The following is a 13786-nucleotide window of genomic DNA, read 5'->3' on the forward strand; positions in this document are numbered from 1 at the left end:
AGAATGACAAGGTCAAATTTCATTACGGAAGGAAACTCTACTAGTGGGGAGGAGGGTGTTAATTATTTACAGTGTGCAGAGTAGAAGTTGGTTTGGAAACAGCTTGCTGTCTGAATTGGTTGTTCCTCTTATTCTTAGTCCCTGGCATATTCATGGTAGACACAACCACCAAAATAGCCTGGGAGACTCATTCCTCTCCCTTCTGGTAGGTTCAGACTGCAGTCTGGGCTCTGGGTGTCACATGATGGTGGGGTTGGGGTCACAAGGGAGTCCAAGGGGGTATACTTTTCATAAGATTTTATGGCAGGCTCCTGATTATGCCGGTAGTCTTTTGTGGTCTAATTGCCAGGTCTATGGAGAAAGAATCCTACCTGTAACACAGGCCAGCAGATCCTCCGGGAAGCTGTACTTGACAAAGAGTGTGCAGGACTGAGCCCTAAGGGACCCCTTCCTTCCACATCCTTTAAGAAACCCTAAGACTGCAGGACAGGCAAGGAGTGACTCTGAGTGTGAGAGCTGAACCCAGAGTTCCCTTCATCTCCAATCACCTCTTCCTCTAGGGCAGGGTTTCCCAGCCTTGGCAATATTGACACTGTGGGCCAGATAATTCTTTGATGAGAAGCACTTCTTGTGCTTTACAGGATGTTTAGCCACGTCCCTGGCCTCTCCCCACTAGATGCCAGTAGCACTCTCCATTAGAGGGATCTACAGTATTGGACCCTTAGGTTATATGGCGGCTGGAACCAGAGGGCTGGCAGCAGAGACAGAGGGGAGCAGATGGTTTGGAGGTATATCTTGAAGACAGAATTGACAGCGATTGGCCATGGACTGCATGTGGGGATGAGATATACCTCCAAACCATCTGCTCCCCTCCAGTTCCGGCTGCTCCATCCTTCTCACTTGAAGGGCCTCAGTGGTCTCTTGACTTCCATTCTGCCCCTCTCCAGTCCACATTCTCCATCAAGAGCAATCTTTTAAAAGCATACATCAGATCCTATGCTGCCCCAGCTCCCATTTCTACAAAGGCATTCTATTGCACTTCAATAAAATCTGTGTCTAAACACGGCCCCTTTCTCCTCTCCAACCCCACTTTGGGCCGTTCTTCCTGTGGCCTATGCCGCCACTGCCATGCTGGCTTTCTTTCATTCTTCATGCATGTCACCCTGGGCTCCTGCACAGGCAGCTACTTCACCTGGGAAGCTGTTCTCGGTTCTTTTCATCCTGTGGGTCTCAGCATTACTTTCATTTTTTCCAGAACATCTCTTCTGATCACATACTCATAAATTCAGTTTGTTTCTTTTTTTTAATCACAGTCTTCCCTGAACACTTCCTTCTTGTACTTGTGACTTTCAGCTCCACGTGTATCTATGCGATTATTTCTTCACTGTTTGGCTCCCCTGCTAGGTTGGAAGTGTCCTGAGGAAAGGGACCTTTGGTGTCTCTTTTGATCATTGCCATGTCCTTGTCTACACATTGTATGGGACACTCGATGAGTATTCAGTAAATTTTTTTTTCTTTTGGCCACTGGCTGTTATGAGGATCTAAACCCTTGACCTTGGTGTTATAACACTGCACTCTAACCAACTGAGATAACCAGACAGCCAACTCAGTAAATATTTCTTGGATGATGACTACTCATGTCTCATTTCCTTGGTCAAACTGCAGGATCCAGGAACTGCATCCTTTATGACCCAGGGAAAGAGGTATGATGGTGTCCGTGAGTGACTCTGAAACATGAAGAAGGAGCTCCTCAGATGTCTCTGTGAATGAAAAGAAGCTTCCCAGTGGTGGTTCTTGGGGGCACCAAACACAGGGAAATGAGTCAGGCACCTGCTGACCAGAAAAGAGACTTGATTTCTTCATTAATATTCTATAACTGTCCCAAGACTTTCTACCGAATCAGGAGGGAAATCCCCGAGGACCATGCCAAAGCACTCTGAGAGGAAGAGCTGAAAATAGCTCAGAGCTTCCTCCCAAAGAGGCCAGGATGTCCAGGCCGGACAGTAGCCCAGCCAGCCCAGAGCCACAGGGGTGACGGGGCAACAGCTTCACCTGTGCTGTGCATTATCAAAGCCCCCTTAAGTATTGGTGGATGTGATCCGAAACCATAGAATCCCCATAGAGTGAGACAAGGCCCAGGCCAGAAGAGCCCTGTGTATCCTTCTTTTCAGCAGATCCACACTTACAAAGAGATCATTTAACTATTTTTCTTAAAATGTGCAGATGTGGTTGGCTGCAGAGTGTCATGTAAGTTGATGACGTTAAATTGCTCAACCTTTGGGTCCATGTATGTGACACAGTGATTCATTCACATCAGCCTCTCCCTGGCCCTTTAAGGAATAGTGGCTGAAGAGCACACAGCTGCAATTAAGCAGCTAAGCATTTGCTAAGATCAGGTAAGACTTTTCTATCCAAACGAATCCCAACACGTGGAGGCAAAAATATTCAAACCACGTTGGGAGCCCAGTTTGTTTGTGTAACGGTGGAATCCATTTTTAAAATTGTATTCATTATATCTTCAATCAGCCTCAAGGAACCTGAGAGAAGAGTTTCAAGGTCCATGTGTTATGGCTCAAGGACGAGTCTGGGGCCGTGATTCCAAACATATTGTGATTGGCTGCATGTTGCTAAACAACAAAAATAGCCCTGCATCTGTTGTTGTTGCAGGGCGGGGATGTTACTTACAAGCAGGTCACCCAAGTTCTGTCATAGCCAATAATAAAATACTAACAGGACATAAATGCTGACTCGTACCAGCAGTAAAATAAAAAGGTAGAACTAAGGCAAAGGATGGGTTCTGGTAGGTTGGTAACCATAGAGAAAGATATTCTCTTAACTTTATTCTCAGCCAAGAAGAAAAAAGGAAAAGCCCTTGCAAAGGTGCTTGCTGTTTTGAGAGAAAGGTTCTGGGCCAAGATGAACCACCGAAGTCTCAGGGATGGATTGAGCATTTTCTTTGTGTTAGATCCCAAAGATACAAATCAAACACAGTCCCTGCCTTTGCAATCATGCAGTTGGGAAGACAGGCAGCTGCTTTTCAGAGAGGCTAGTGTGTTGATGGCTCCGCCCTGTGAACATTGATGTTGCCCAGAATGATGGCAGAGTTGGGGAGACAGAAAAACTAACTTGAGGGCCGGCCTGTGGCTCACTCGGGAGAGTGTGGTGCTGATAACACCAAGGCCACGGGTTCGGATCCCATATCGGGATGGCCGGTTAGCTCACTGGGTGAGCGTGGTGCTGACAACACCAAGTCAAGGGTTAAGATCCCCTTACTGGTCATCTTTAAAAAAAAAAGAAAAAAGAAAAACTAACTTGAAATTAAGTAGCAGCCAGGGCCAATGACGGTCCCTGAGGAGCAGGAGCTTAATTTTGAAACCTGCGTTAAAGAACCCAACAAGATGTGAAAGCAAGTTGAATTAATACAAAAACAGATGGAAGTCTCCCAGGTTAAGAGGTACTCAAATGTGTGTTGAATGAGTGAATGAATGGGTGAATCTCTTCTACATGTCATCCCACCTACTGCTTACCTCAGATTCTTTGTAGTAGCGTTCTGGAATTTCATCGCAGGCAATATCAATAAAGCAAACTTCTCTCTCTAGGTCTTTGGCTTCTTTGTCAAAAATCTGAAAAAGCAGAGCAACACATCAAAGGTCAGTGATACCAGGTGATATCCTCCACGGTGCCCAAGGATCGGTACAACTGTGCCTGAGGCAACGTAACACCCCACAGAGCATCCCCACCTGGCTCGGTGCCCCCTGCTAGTGCTCTCGCCTGCCTTGGAATGTGCAAGAACCATAACAGCCTTTTATTCATCGCTTAGGTTTTGTCACATCAGAGGCAGGTGTAGCATCAAGCACCGCTTGGCAAGGGGTAGAAGAAAAAGCAGGCTGCTCTTAGAAGTTCAAGAGCGAGGAAACAAATCTCTTCCAAAACCAAAGTCTGCTGATTTTTGGAAGTTCATCTGAACAGGGGGCATGAAGAGGCTGGACAGTGACGTAGCTCAAGATTTAGAGAAGAAAAATGTGTTTTCATTAAAATTTTTATGTATATTTAATTTTACAAGGGATACACACTCCTTGCAGAAAATGCAGATAAGGAAAGAGAAGAAAAGAAACCACAATCCCAATTACTCAGGGATAAACATGTATTTTTCCTGATTGTTTAAGAGGATGATGCCCTTGGTACACACAGGAGTGACAAGGTATAGCTTAGAAAAATACGGAGATAAATACGGACATGGCTTCCTGCCAGTCTATTCTAGGTTCTGCTGGCTCAGAATGTTCATTACTTGCAAAAAAAAAAAAAAAAAAAAAAAGGTAAGAAGCCACAATATACAGATATAAATTCTGACAGAAAGGTTAAGTTCCTCTAGTTTTTTCCATTGCCATTTTTCTGGTCTAAAGGGATGATCATTCTTCGGAAGGATGGTAAACAGATTAAGTTTGGAAAACCACTTCATTCTTGAAGAAATCTTAACCATATCCCCATCTCACTGTTTAGCTGCACTGCAGGGAATCACCAGTTAGTACTAATTATACCTGATTCTTCATAAGAGAATGAAATATTTTGGAAGAACAGAGTGGTCGACGCTTAAGAACATTGTCTTAACTCAAATTTGGTGCCCGTTAATAACATGGTCTCCCACAAGAGAACAGCTGAAGGGCTCTTTACGAGCTATACTCTTCTTGGTTTGATTCTCAATTCGAAACTCTTAGTCCTTTCCAAATGCTTTCTAAATAATATCTGCGCTTGCAATTATCCTCTAAGGCTGCTGTTTGCTCCACTATCTATTTCCTTCTAAAATGTTTGAAGACTAGGCTCTTCAGATTTGTCCAAGGAGATTAACTCTCCTCTCCTGCCTGACCTGAGGTGACCACTGCATTCTCCTTAAAGGCAGAGAAGGATTGGTTCTTGGATCAGCTCAGATTCTTTCCACTGCCACTTAAAGTCAAGTGCTTTGGGACACTCCTAAAGTGTTTGGGAGGTACAGGTGGATTGCCTCGAAATGAAACAGACAGTGGGAAAACAAGTTCAAGTTTGAGTGGAGAAATAAGTTGTGAAATGAAATACCGAGTCTCAGATTGTTAGTGTGACTCATGTGACTCTCTCCACCCGGCCCCCTGCAGCCAGTCTCTTTTAAGCGTGAGCCAAGAGAAGAAGGACACATGTTCATGAAGAAGACAAACAGAACGCCCCAGAGGGAAATGAGCTTCCAGAGAGTAAATTACAAAAGAAGTTAAAGAGGTTTTACATTTATTGGTGGTAAAATTTATGGGATTCAAAGCAAGGAGAATAAGCAGGAATTAAGGGGATTATTGAAAGGCTATGTGGCTTTACCTAACTTAATTCAAACATTTTGATCACCCATTGTACCAATTATCACGTTATTGTCTCTCAGCTCCAAATTCGCCCTCCTGTCCGTGCTCTGCGCTAATGGACTGGACCCTGTAAGCATTTCTCCTTTTCGGTGAACACTACGTCAAGCCTTGTCAATAGAGGGCACTGGAGGGACACTGCAGGAAGAGGGGGACTTCTCTGCCAGATTTGGATCTTGCTTGGCTGCGAGGTCTGTCAGTAGGGACATTCAGTGGTGCTCTGCCCCGGCTGTGTGCCCAGAGTGCATAGGTGCTCAGTGATCTTGCAGCCCTGCCCTGGGCCCAGTGGCCATTGCTCTGTGGCTCTCCTGATGCAGGCACTGAGCGCTCCAGGCTTTGCATTGGCAGTGTGCCCTGACTCCTTCTACAGGCCTGTCCACCAGTCTCATCTTACCTGTGCCCAAAAGGCTTCCTGCTACCCAGCAACTATGAACCAGCTCTGGTTCAGGCAACCCAGCAAACTCTTCCACCATCCAGCAGGCTACAACCACACCTTTTCCATTGAAATCTGAACCCCAGCCATGGAGAGGGGCCCCTTCCAAGTCTGTTCTTCCTTGGGTATTCTCTCCCAGCCTTAGGGTACCCTTTAGAGTTCTCTTTACATCTTTATAGTTGTTCCTATCAAAGATTAATAATTCCTTATATTACATTCCTCCTGTTTGAGTTATTGTGTGGTTTCCTTCTCCTGAGTGGGCCATGACTGATACACCCATCGCATGCAAAGTGTTGCCCTGGGCTTTGGAGACTACAAAGTTGAGGGCTGAGTTCCTGCCCTTAAAAAGTTACCATTAGTGTGAGAGACAGACTGGGAAGCTATTACTGAGAATATAAGGCAGAATAAAGTGTCTGCTATAAAAGAAAGAAGAGGCTGTAAAGCAAGGGAGAGGAGCCACTAGCACTGACTCAACAATAGCACTATGAGGATAATATTATTCCCAGTTTTCAGATAAGAAAATCAAAGCTCAAAGAAGTAAAGAGCCTTGCTCAAGGTCATATAGTCAGTGAGCAGAGAAGCTCGGATTACAGGGCAAGTCTCGAGGCTCCACAACCAAGCTCCTCCAGGGATGAAAGCCTGTCTCTTAGCCTCCAGCAGAGACGATAAATATCAGTGAAAAGTGATTCCTGCTTCTTTCTAGAAAGATGAAATTGGAATCTGTTGTCCTCCTGCTTCTTATAAAATGTATATCCTGAGTGGCTGTCACTGAGAACTCCCTGAAGACATGGGGCTCTTCTGCTCCTGCCGAGGCTGCAGCAGGATCTACTTAGGTGCCCTTCAGTCTAACCTTTGGTCTTCCTCATTCATTTGGCACTTAATTCTGGTGCCAAAGTCTTTGAAATACCAAGCATGAGAAAGCTGCCTTACTTGAACTTTGCAGTAGACATATTCGGTGGGGTTTCTACCACAAAAAACCAAAAAGCCACAAAAAAGCACTTTGAGGACCTCAACATCCTTTTCAGGCTTGACATTACAAAGAGTCTTCATTTCCAATAAATAATTAATCTCACAGTAATTTGAGATTTTGGGAGATGCTTGTAGGTGCTCAATAAGTGCCTGCTGGATTAGTGGAAGGCATTAGCTTCTGCTTTCCAAGGAGGAATCTACGGCAGAAATATTGCTTCCTAATTGATCTTGGTGTCCTTTCATGAGCCTGACTTCTACGTCCTTGGTTGTCAGCATACACATCCTAACTTCCCGTAATTCCCATCTAGGGTTCAGCATAGAGTGGGAACCTCCTAGTATGGGCTGATAGGTCCTGCATTGAGAATCAGGAGAGCTGAACTTGAAATCAGTTATTTTCTCTGTGTAACCCTGGGAAAGTCCCTGCATTTTCTTTGGGCCTTCATGTCCTTATCTGTAAAATATCCTGGAATGTATGTAAAATTTTTCTGGAGAGAGGGTTCGACCACTTTCATCTGAGGATCAAAGAGATCTGTGGCCCTAATGAGGTTGAGATCAAGGGACCCAGGTGACCTCCGGATCATATTAGTCTCCTGTGTCTTGCTCCTTGGCTGTTCCTTTTCTGTCCCTTCACCCCATAGCCAGCCAACCTGGGTGGACAGAGGTTCTGCAGCAGGGAAATGGGAAGTGGTGGTGTCACAGTATAGTGTAATTGGAGGGCCCAGCCAGGGTGAAACAGTCTAAACTTCCTGCTCAGTTCAGGGCAGAATCTAGAACAAAGCCAACAATTTTACAAACAGAGGCTTAGCCAGGCCCCAAAGGAAAACACTCAGCAAGAGTAACTGTTCATTTTGGCTTCCCCAGTGGCAGCAGCAGCTGCTGCCAGAGCTCTGGTCCAACCACTGGCTCTTTGAGGTGGAGTTAGAGATCTGCTGAGATAGCTTTAGGATGAGATGCAATCTTGTTAATACACCAAGCCAAAGGGCTGCACCTGACACACCGGAGAACTGTGCACCTTTACGGTCTTGTTTGCTTCTTGGGCAGAATTTATCTCCTTCCGGAATGGGACTTGGGTTTGGGAGTTAATTGAGTTACTTTTCCTATATCACCTGTAATAACGTTCCCATCTTTGGGTACTTATCAGAGACATGGGGGAGGGGGAATGTGCGTACCTTCTTCCCCTTCTACTATCTACCCTCAGATCGTCTGCAGTGGATTTTGGTGCCAAACTGGTTGACTCTGCTGACCTCCACCCCTTGACTAGGGAATGAATGCTCAATAAGACATATTCCTTTTAATAAGAACTGAGCGATACTACAATGAGAAGGCAAATCTCCTGAATCAATACTATCTTATAGATTCCAAAATAAAAAGGGAATAATTTTCTCTTTTTTAAAAAACATTAGCAGCAATAAGTATCAAGCATCTTAAAAACATTCATATACTTTGACCTAGTAAGCTTACGCTTTGAGAATTTTATCTTAGGAAAGAATCTTAAATACTGAAAAAGCTTTAAGCATGCAAAGATTTTCATTGCAATATTATTGTAATGGTGAAGAAAAAAAATAAAGGAAGGAAATAGCTTAAGTATCCCGTGATGGGAGAATGGCCAAGGAAATCAGGATAAATCCATTTGATGAATGATTATGTGTCGTGCAGTCATAACTAAGAAGGGAGACATACATTGATAAACATGAAATCTGTCTTAACAACACTCTAGATTTCTCCTTGAACTGGTGTGCCTTTCTAGATTTTGTAATAGTTCTTGTCTATTTCTAGATTTGTTTCTAGATTTTGTGATTTCTCTTGTTACAATCCATTAAGAGCACTATTTGGAGTGCCTCCACATAAGCTCACAATCCACCATCCTGGGAATCATGAATTCTGTAGTCCCTTTCTCTACAATAATAACTTTCATCATTGAAGATCCAAGCTTAGATGAGAACTCTCTGTACTTTCTGCACATTTTTTCTGTAAACCTAAAACTGCTCTAAAAAATAAAGTCTATGCATTTTTAAAAAATTAGGCAGGGGAAAAAAGGGTCCAAGCTTAGTGGCTATGTGGATTCTATCTTCCTGCCTTCTGTAAAGGCTACTGAAGATGCAAGGTAGAGGAGGCTGATTCATAGGGATTTCAAAAAAAATCTACCCATCACTTTGTTTTATGCTTCAGATAGGAATAAAGGGACAAAGAGCCTAGCTAAGCTACTATTTTCCTCTACTATAACTTTTTTTTTTTTTTTGGCATTTGAGAGCTCTCATGGGGGAAACAATTGGCTAAGATATACCAACCAAGGACAGGTTCAGCCAGAAGCAACATTGGAAGCAGAATTCTTGCTATAACAATACTTTCCTTCTAATGCTCTGTATCTGCAAAGTGGCCATTGGCTTGGTGGAGGGAAGGAGAAGATGCTGGTCACTGGTTAATACCTTAGGCATATGAGGCGAGGGTTGGCTCATGGTTTATTGATTGTTATCTAAGAGCAGCAGACTCAGTTGGGGAGATCCTGAAAAGCACTTATGGTCGGGAATAAAAACAGTCCAGGTCATCAGTGATGAAAACCATCATCTCATTACCCCATCTCGACTGGTATTCTCCCCAAGAACGTTTTCACAACACAATTCAATGGTGACTATTTCATAAATATGTATGCTCTATGATCCAACCCAAGAACATTTCACCTTGTCTTCCCCATGGCCATTAAGACAGTGATAAAAAGGATGGTCTTCATTAGTCTTTTCAGAAATGATTTTTGCCTTTTTTGGGGGCAGCTGGCCCATATGGGGCACTGAACTCTTGACCTTGGTGTTACAAGGCTGCACTGTAACCAGCTGAGCTAACCGGCCAGCCCACTCTGTCTCTATTCTTTTTTCTATTTCCCAGAGAATAGAGAGTTTGGTAACGTGTTCTGAAGATAGAATTATTTAAGGACAGTGCTCTGAAGAGAGGAAGAGGCTGGATGCATGGTAATCAATGAAACAGCAAATATTTATTAAGCACCTACTATGTGTTTAACATTGTGCCTCTTAAAATCTGTAAGGTAGGGCCGACCCCGTGGCTCACTCGGGAGAGTGTGGCGCTGGGAGCGCAGAAGCGCTCCGGCTGCGGGTTCGGATCCTATATAGGGATGGCCGGTGCGATCACTGGCTGAGCACGGTGCGGACAACGCCAAGCCAAGGGTTGCGATCCCCTTACCGGTCACAAAACAGACAAAAAAAAAAAAAAAATCTGTAAGGTACACTCTCAAGGGGGCTTACAATTTTGTAGAGACTAGATTTAATGTAAGATTTAATCAACTCTACCATGTATTATATAATCTATATGTTATCAAAGTACTAAGTATTAAAAGTTATGCTTCAGACAAGAATACTTAGGTCAAAATTCAGCAAGGAGGGAAATCAACATAGGTCCACAGTGGCCCGGGCCCAGATTATTATCTGGCCAGCAGAAGTGACTCAAAAGACTGGCTGTTCGGTTTTGTGGGGAAAGGAGAATCCAGTCCCACAATGTGCTTGCCCAGTGCAGTGCAGAGGCCAGAGCTGGGGGTATAAATTTTGGCTGCCAAAGTTTCCATCTGGGGTGCCTAGAGAACTGCCTGCTGGTGTTGGGAGCTCTGGGGTAAGTGATGGCCCTAGACCCACTCCTGAATTGACCTTGGTCTTGGCGCAGAATCAGAGCCCCATCTGGTAATACGGTGAGAGGCGAACTGCTTTTATTTAATCCTCATCAAATGCTCCACTTGTCACAGGATTTAGGGGTTTAGGCTGAGTAAAGAAACTCATCTATCAGGGTTAGGCCAGATTGTCTTAGCTGCTGGGTAAACGCCAGTGTCTCTCTGGAGAATGCTCCCTGGTGGACAATATCATTAGGCCTTCAGTGCAGAAGAGAAAACTGTTTTTCCAAAGTCGGCAGGGAGTCGCAGAGCAAACTGAAGGCAAAGGTTTCAGTCCTGAGAGTGGATGAGAAAATCCTGTCCCCGAAGTGGCGGTGCTGAAGCTGTGCAGAGCTGCTGGGGAGCTCCACAGAACACCTCCGATCTCGTGGGACGTGCTCATGGCACTCTTTTGTTTCCCTTACCGTGCCCTCTGTCCTTTCACTGAGAGCTCAATTACCTTCCAGAGTGTTGGGTTTGAGTTTTAAAGGGCTCTAAGTAGGCATTGGGAGGAAGGGACTTACAAGAAGGAGTCCTCTCTTCAGAAGCTGTCTTTGTGCCGAGGTTACACTTCCAGGCTGTTCTGGAAGGAGGCAAAGTGTGTGAGGAGGGGGGAAGGCTGTCAGGGGTGCGAGCTGGCCACGTGAGGACACCTCTGAGGTGAGAGAGTTGCACTCCTGCAGTTAAACCGGGTTGGGTTTGGGCATGACCCAGCAAGCCTACAGTATATTAGGTCTCAGGGCAGCAAGCAAGGGAGGCTGGCACACACTTGGGGACAGCCAGGGCTCCCTGGACGGATGTTTAGCCCCCAGTTAAGCAATTAGCAGTGGAGTGAGGATACCAGCAGGGGTCTCTTGGAGGCCAAGAAGCGTGAGTAAAAAAGACGCCACACATCTTGAGCCACCTTGAGAGAGCCAGTTCAAAAAACTGGGGTATTGGTGGTGCCAGGAAAGGAGGCTTCACCTATTCTTACACCAGTCACTGAATGTTTCTCTATAATAGTTTAAAGTAACTAAACTCCTAAATAGAACTATCTGTCAAGAAGGCTTTCAAGACAGGGGCTTGGGTCTGGCCAGTTAACTCACTTGGTTAGAGCGTGGTGGTTCAGATCCCCTTACGGGCACACACACGCACACACAAGACAGGGGCTTGGAGAAACTCAACACAGTGGCCATTCCCAGTTTGAGATCATAGAAAGTGGTGGACTCCCAAATTGTTTAATCTGGCCCCTTCCTGGGTTAAACGGCACAGAAGGCATGTTCTCCAGGGCCTTTTCTTTTTCTTTTCTTTTTTTGTAAGTTTCTCAGGAACCAGATGTTTTTAATTTGAAAAATACAGTCAAGTACAAGGAAAAAATTAGCAACCACCAATAAAGTTTATTCATATCTTAATCCTCCAATCCTTCTATTAAGGGACAGATACAATCTTAAAAATCAACTTTATACAAAATCTAGTGCCATCTCATCATTCAAAAATACAAATGACACCCCGACACCATTCGTAAGATACGTTGATCTTTGTTTTTTATTTTAAGACTCCCTGCCCCAGAAACAAATGTTTTTTTCACTGATTTTTGGGGGGTGTGTACAGGTCTATGAATTCTAACACATGTATGGAATCTTGTAACCACTATAATTAAGAGACGGAACAGTTCCCTCACCCCAAGAAAATCATTTATAGTTACACCCTCCAGCTCAGCTCCTGGCAACCACTGATCTGTTCTCTATTTCTATGCTTTTGCCTTTGTAAGAATATCATACAAATGGAATCATATACAATGTAACCTTTTGAGACTGGCTCCTTTTACTCAGTATAAGCCTTTGAGATTCATCCCACTGATGTGTATATGAAAGTTCATTTTTTTTTGGTGCTAAGTCGTATTCCTTCATAGGATGTATGACAGTTTATTTATGCATTCCTCGTTTCTAGTTATGAACACAGCTGCTGAAAGCATCTGTGGACAGGTTTTTCATTTCTCTAGAGTCGACACTCAGGAGTGGGATTGCTGCGTTGTATGGTGCTTTGATACTTCTTTATAAGCAGAGGTATCAATACTCTATAGTAGGTCGAATAGTGTCCCCCCATAATTCATGTCCACCAGGAATCTCACAATGTGACCTTATTTGGAAACTGGGTCTTTACAGATGTAATTAGCTACAGATCTTGGGATGAAATCATCCTAGATTTAGGGTGGCTCCTAAATCCAATGACTGGTGTCCTTGTAAGAAAATGAGAAGGCAGGGACACAATTAAGATACAGAACAGTTTACACAGAAAGAAGAAGATCAAGTAAGTGAAGACAGAGGCAGAGGTTGGAGTGATGCTGTCACAAGCCAAGGAGTGCCTGGAACCACCAGAAGTGACAGAGGCAGGGAAGGGTCCTCCTCTAGAGCCTTTGGAGGGAGCGTAGTCCTGCTGACACCTCAGTTTTGGACGTCTAGCCTCCAGAACTGTAAGAGAATACATTACTGTTGTTTTAAGCCACCCAGTTTGTGGTAATTTGTTATGGCGGCCCTAGGAAACTAACACGACTCTCCATGTTTTTTGGAGCCCTTTTTGCCATTCTCCAGATCAAGACAAAACTCTGCACTCTGGAGGCAGAAAAGCTAGCCTTCCCAGAGGCCTCACTGTCCTGAACATGCATGAATGAAGGCAACTAAGCCTTTTTGTTCTCTGTCATTAAATGTGTGCTGGCAATGGTGGACGTCTGTCCTTTTCCTTTCTCCACCCACCCCAAAGGTCACAGAAAACTCAAAACAACAGACAAAAACCTGACGACAGCAATACATGCGATAGACAGAAGGACAGGAATAACTTAGGGCATGGCTCATCAGTGAAGTTCAAAATAAAAAGCTGCTGATAAACGCACCTGGAGAAGATGAAAACAGTAAGACGAAAGAGCAAAGGATGCCTGGGAAAGTGGTAAGGTGGAGGTCTAAGAGTAAAAGCGGATGACGAAATGGATATGCATTCACAGGATGACTCTTTTGAGGGAAGGGACACTTCTATTCCAGGGTTCCTGTCTAGAAAGAGCTCCAACAAGCCAGTGGAGGGCTGAGAACCATTTCGTGCCATGACTTGAAGTCCCATGTAGGGCACAGAGGAGAACTCTGGCTCGTTTGTGTGAGATAAAAGGTCAGGGAGAAAGTTCCCGAGACAGTAATCAAAGAGACATGGTGACCGATGAGAAAAAAATCCTGTTTGGAAAAACAGTGTGCTAATCAGGTGCTCTAGGTCATGATAACTAATGAGGCGGACAGAAGAGTACATTAAAGCATTGCAAAAAGATCACAAATTCTGTGACTCAATTCATTCACTAAAAAGGCATTAAAGGCACAAAAACGCCTCTAAGTGATGTTT

The 13786-nt window shown here is 44.3% G+C and overlaps 1 protein-coding gene across 1 annotated transcript in view; it reads right to left on the reverse strand.

Annotated features, from left to right (window-relative positions):
- Positions 1-13786, reverse strand: part of PITPNC1 (phosphatidylinositol transfer protein cytoplasmic 1) — a 241292-nt gene that overhangs the window by 46126 nt on the left and 181380 nt on the right. The window contains exon 6 of the mRNA XM_063081104.1: positions 3528-3623. Within this exon, the coding sequence (XP_062937174.1) occupies positions 3528-3623 (96 nt within the window). The remainder of the gene's footprint in view (positions 1-3527; positions 3624-13786) is intronic.

This window comes from Cynocephalus volans, chromosome 16 (assembly GCF_027409185.1).
Source record: "Cynocephalus volans isolate mCynVol1 chromosome 16, mCynVol1.pri, whole genome shotgun sequence".
NCBI classification, from domain to species: domain Eukaryota; kingdom Metazoa; phylum Chordata; class Mammalia; order Dermoptera; family Cynocephalidae; genus Cynocephalus; species Cynocephalus volans.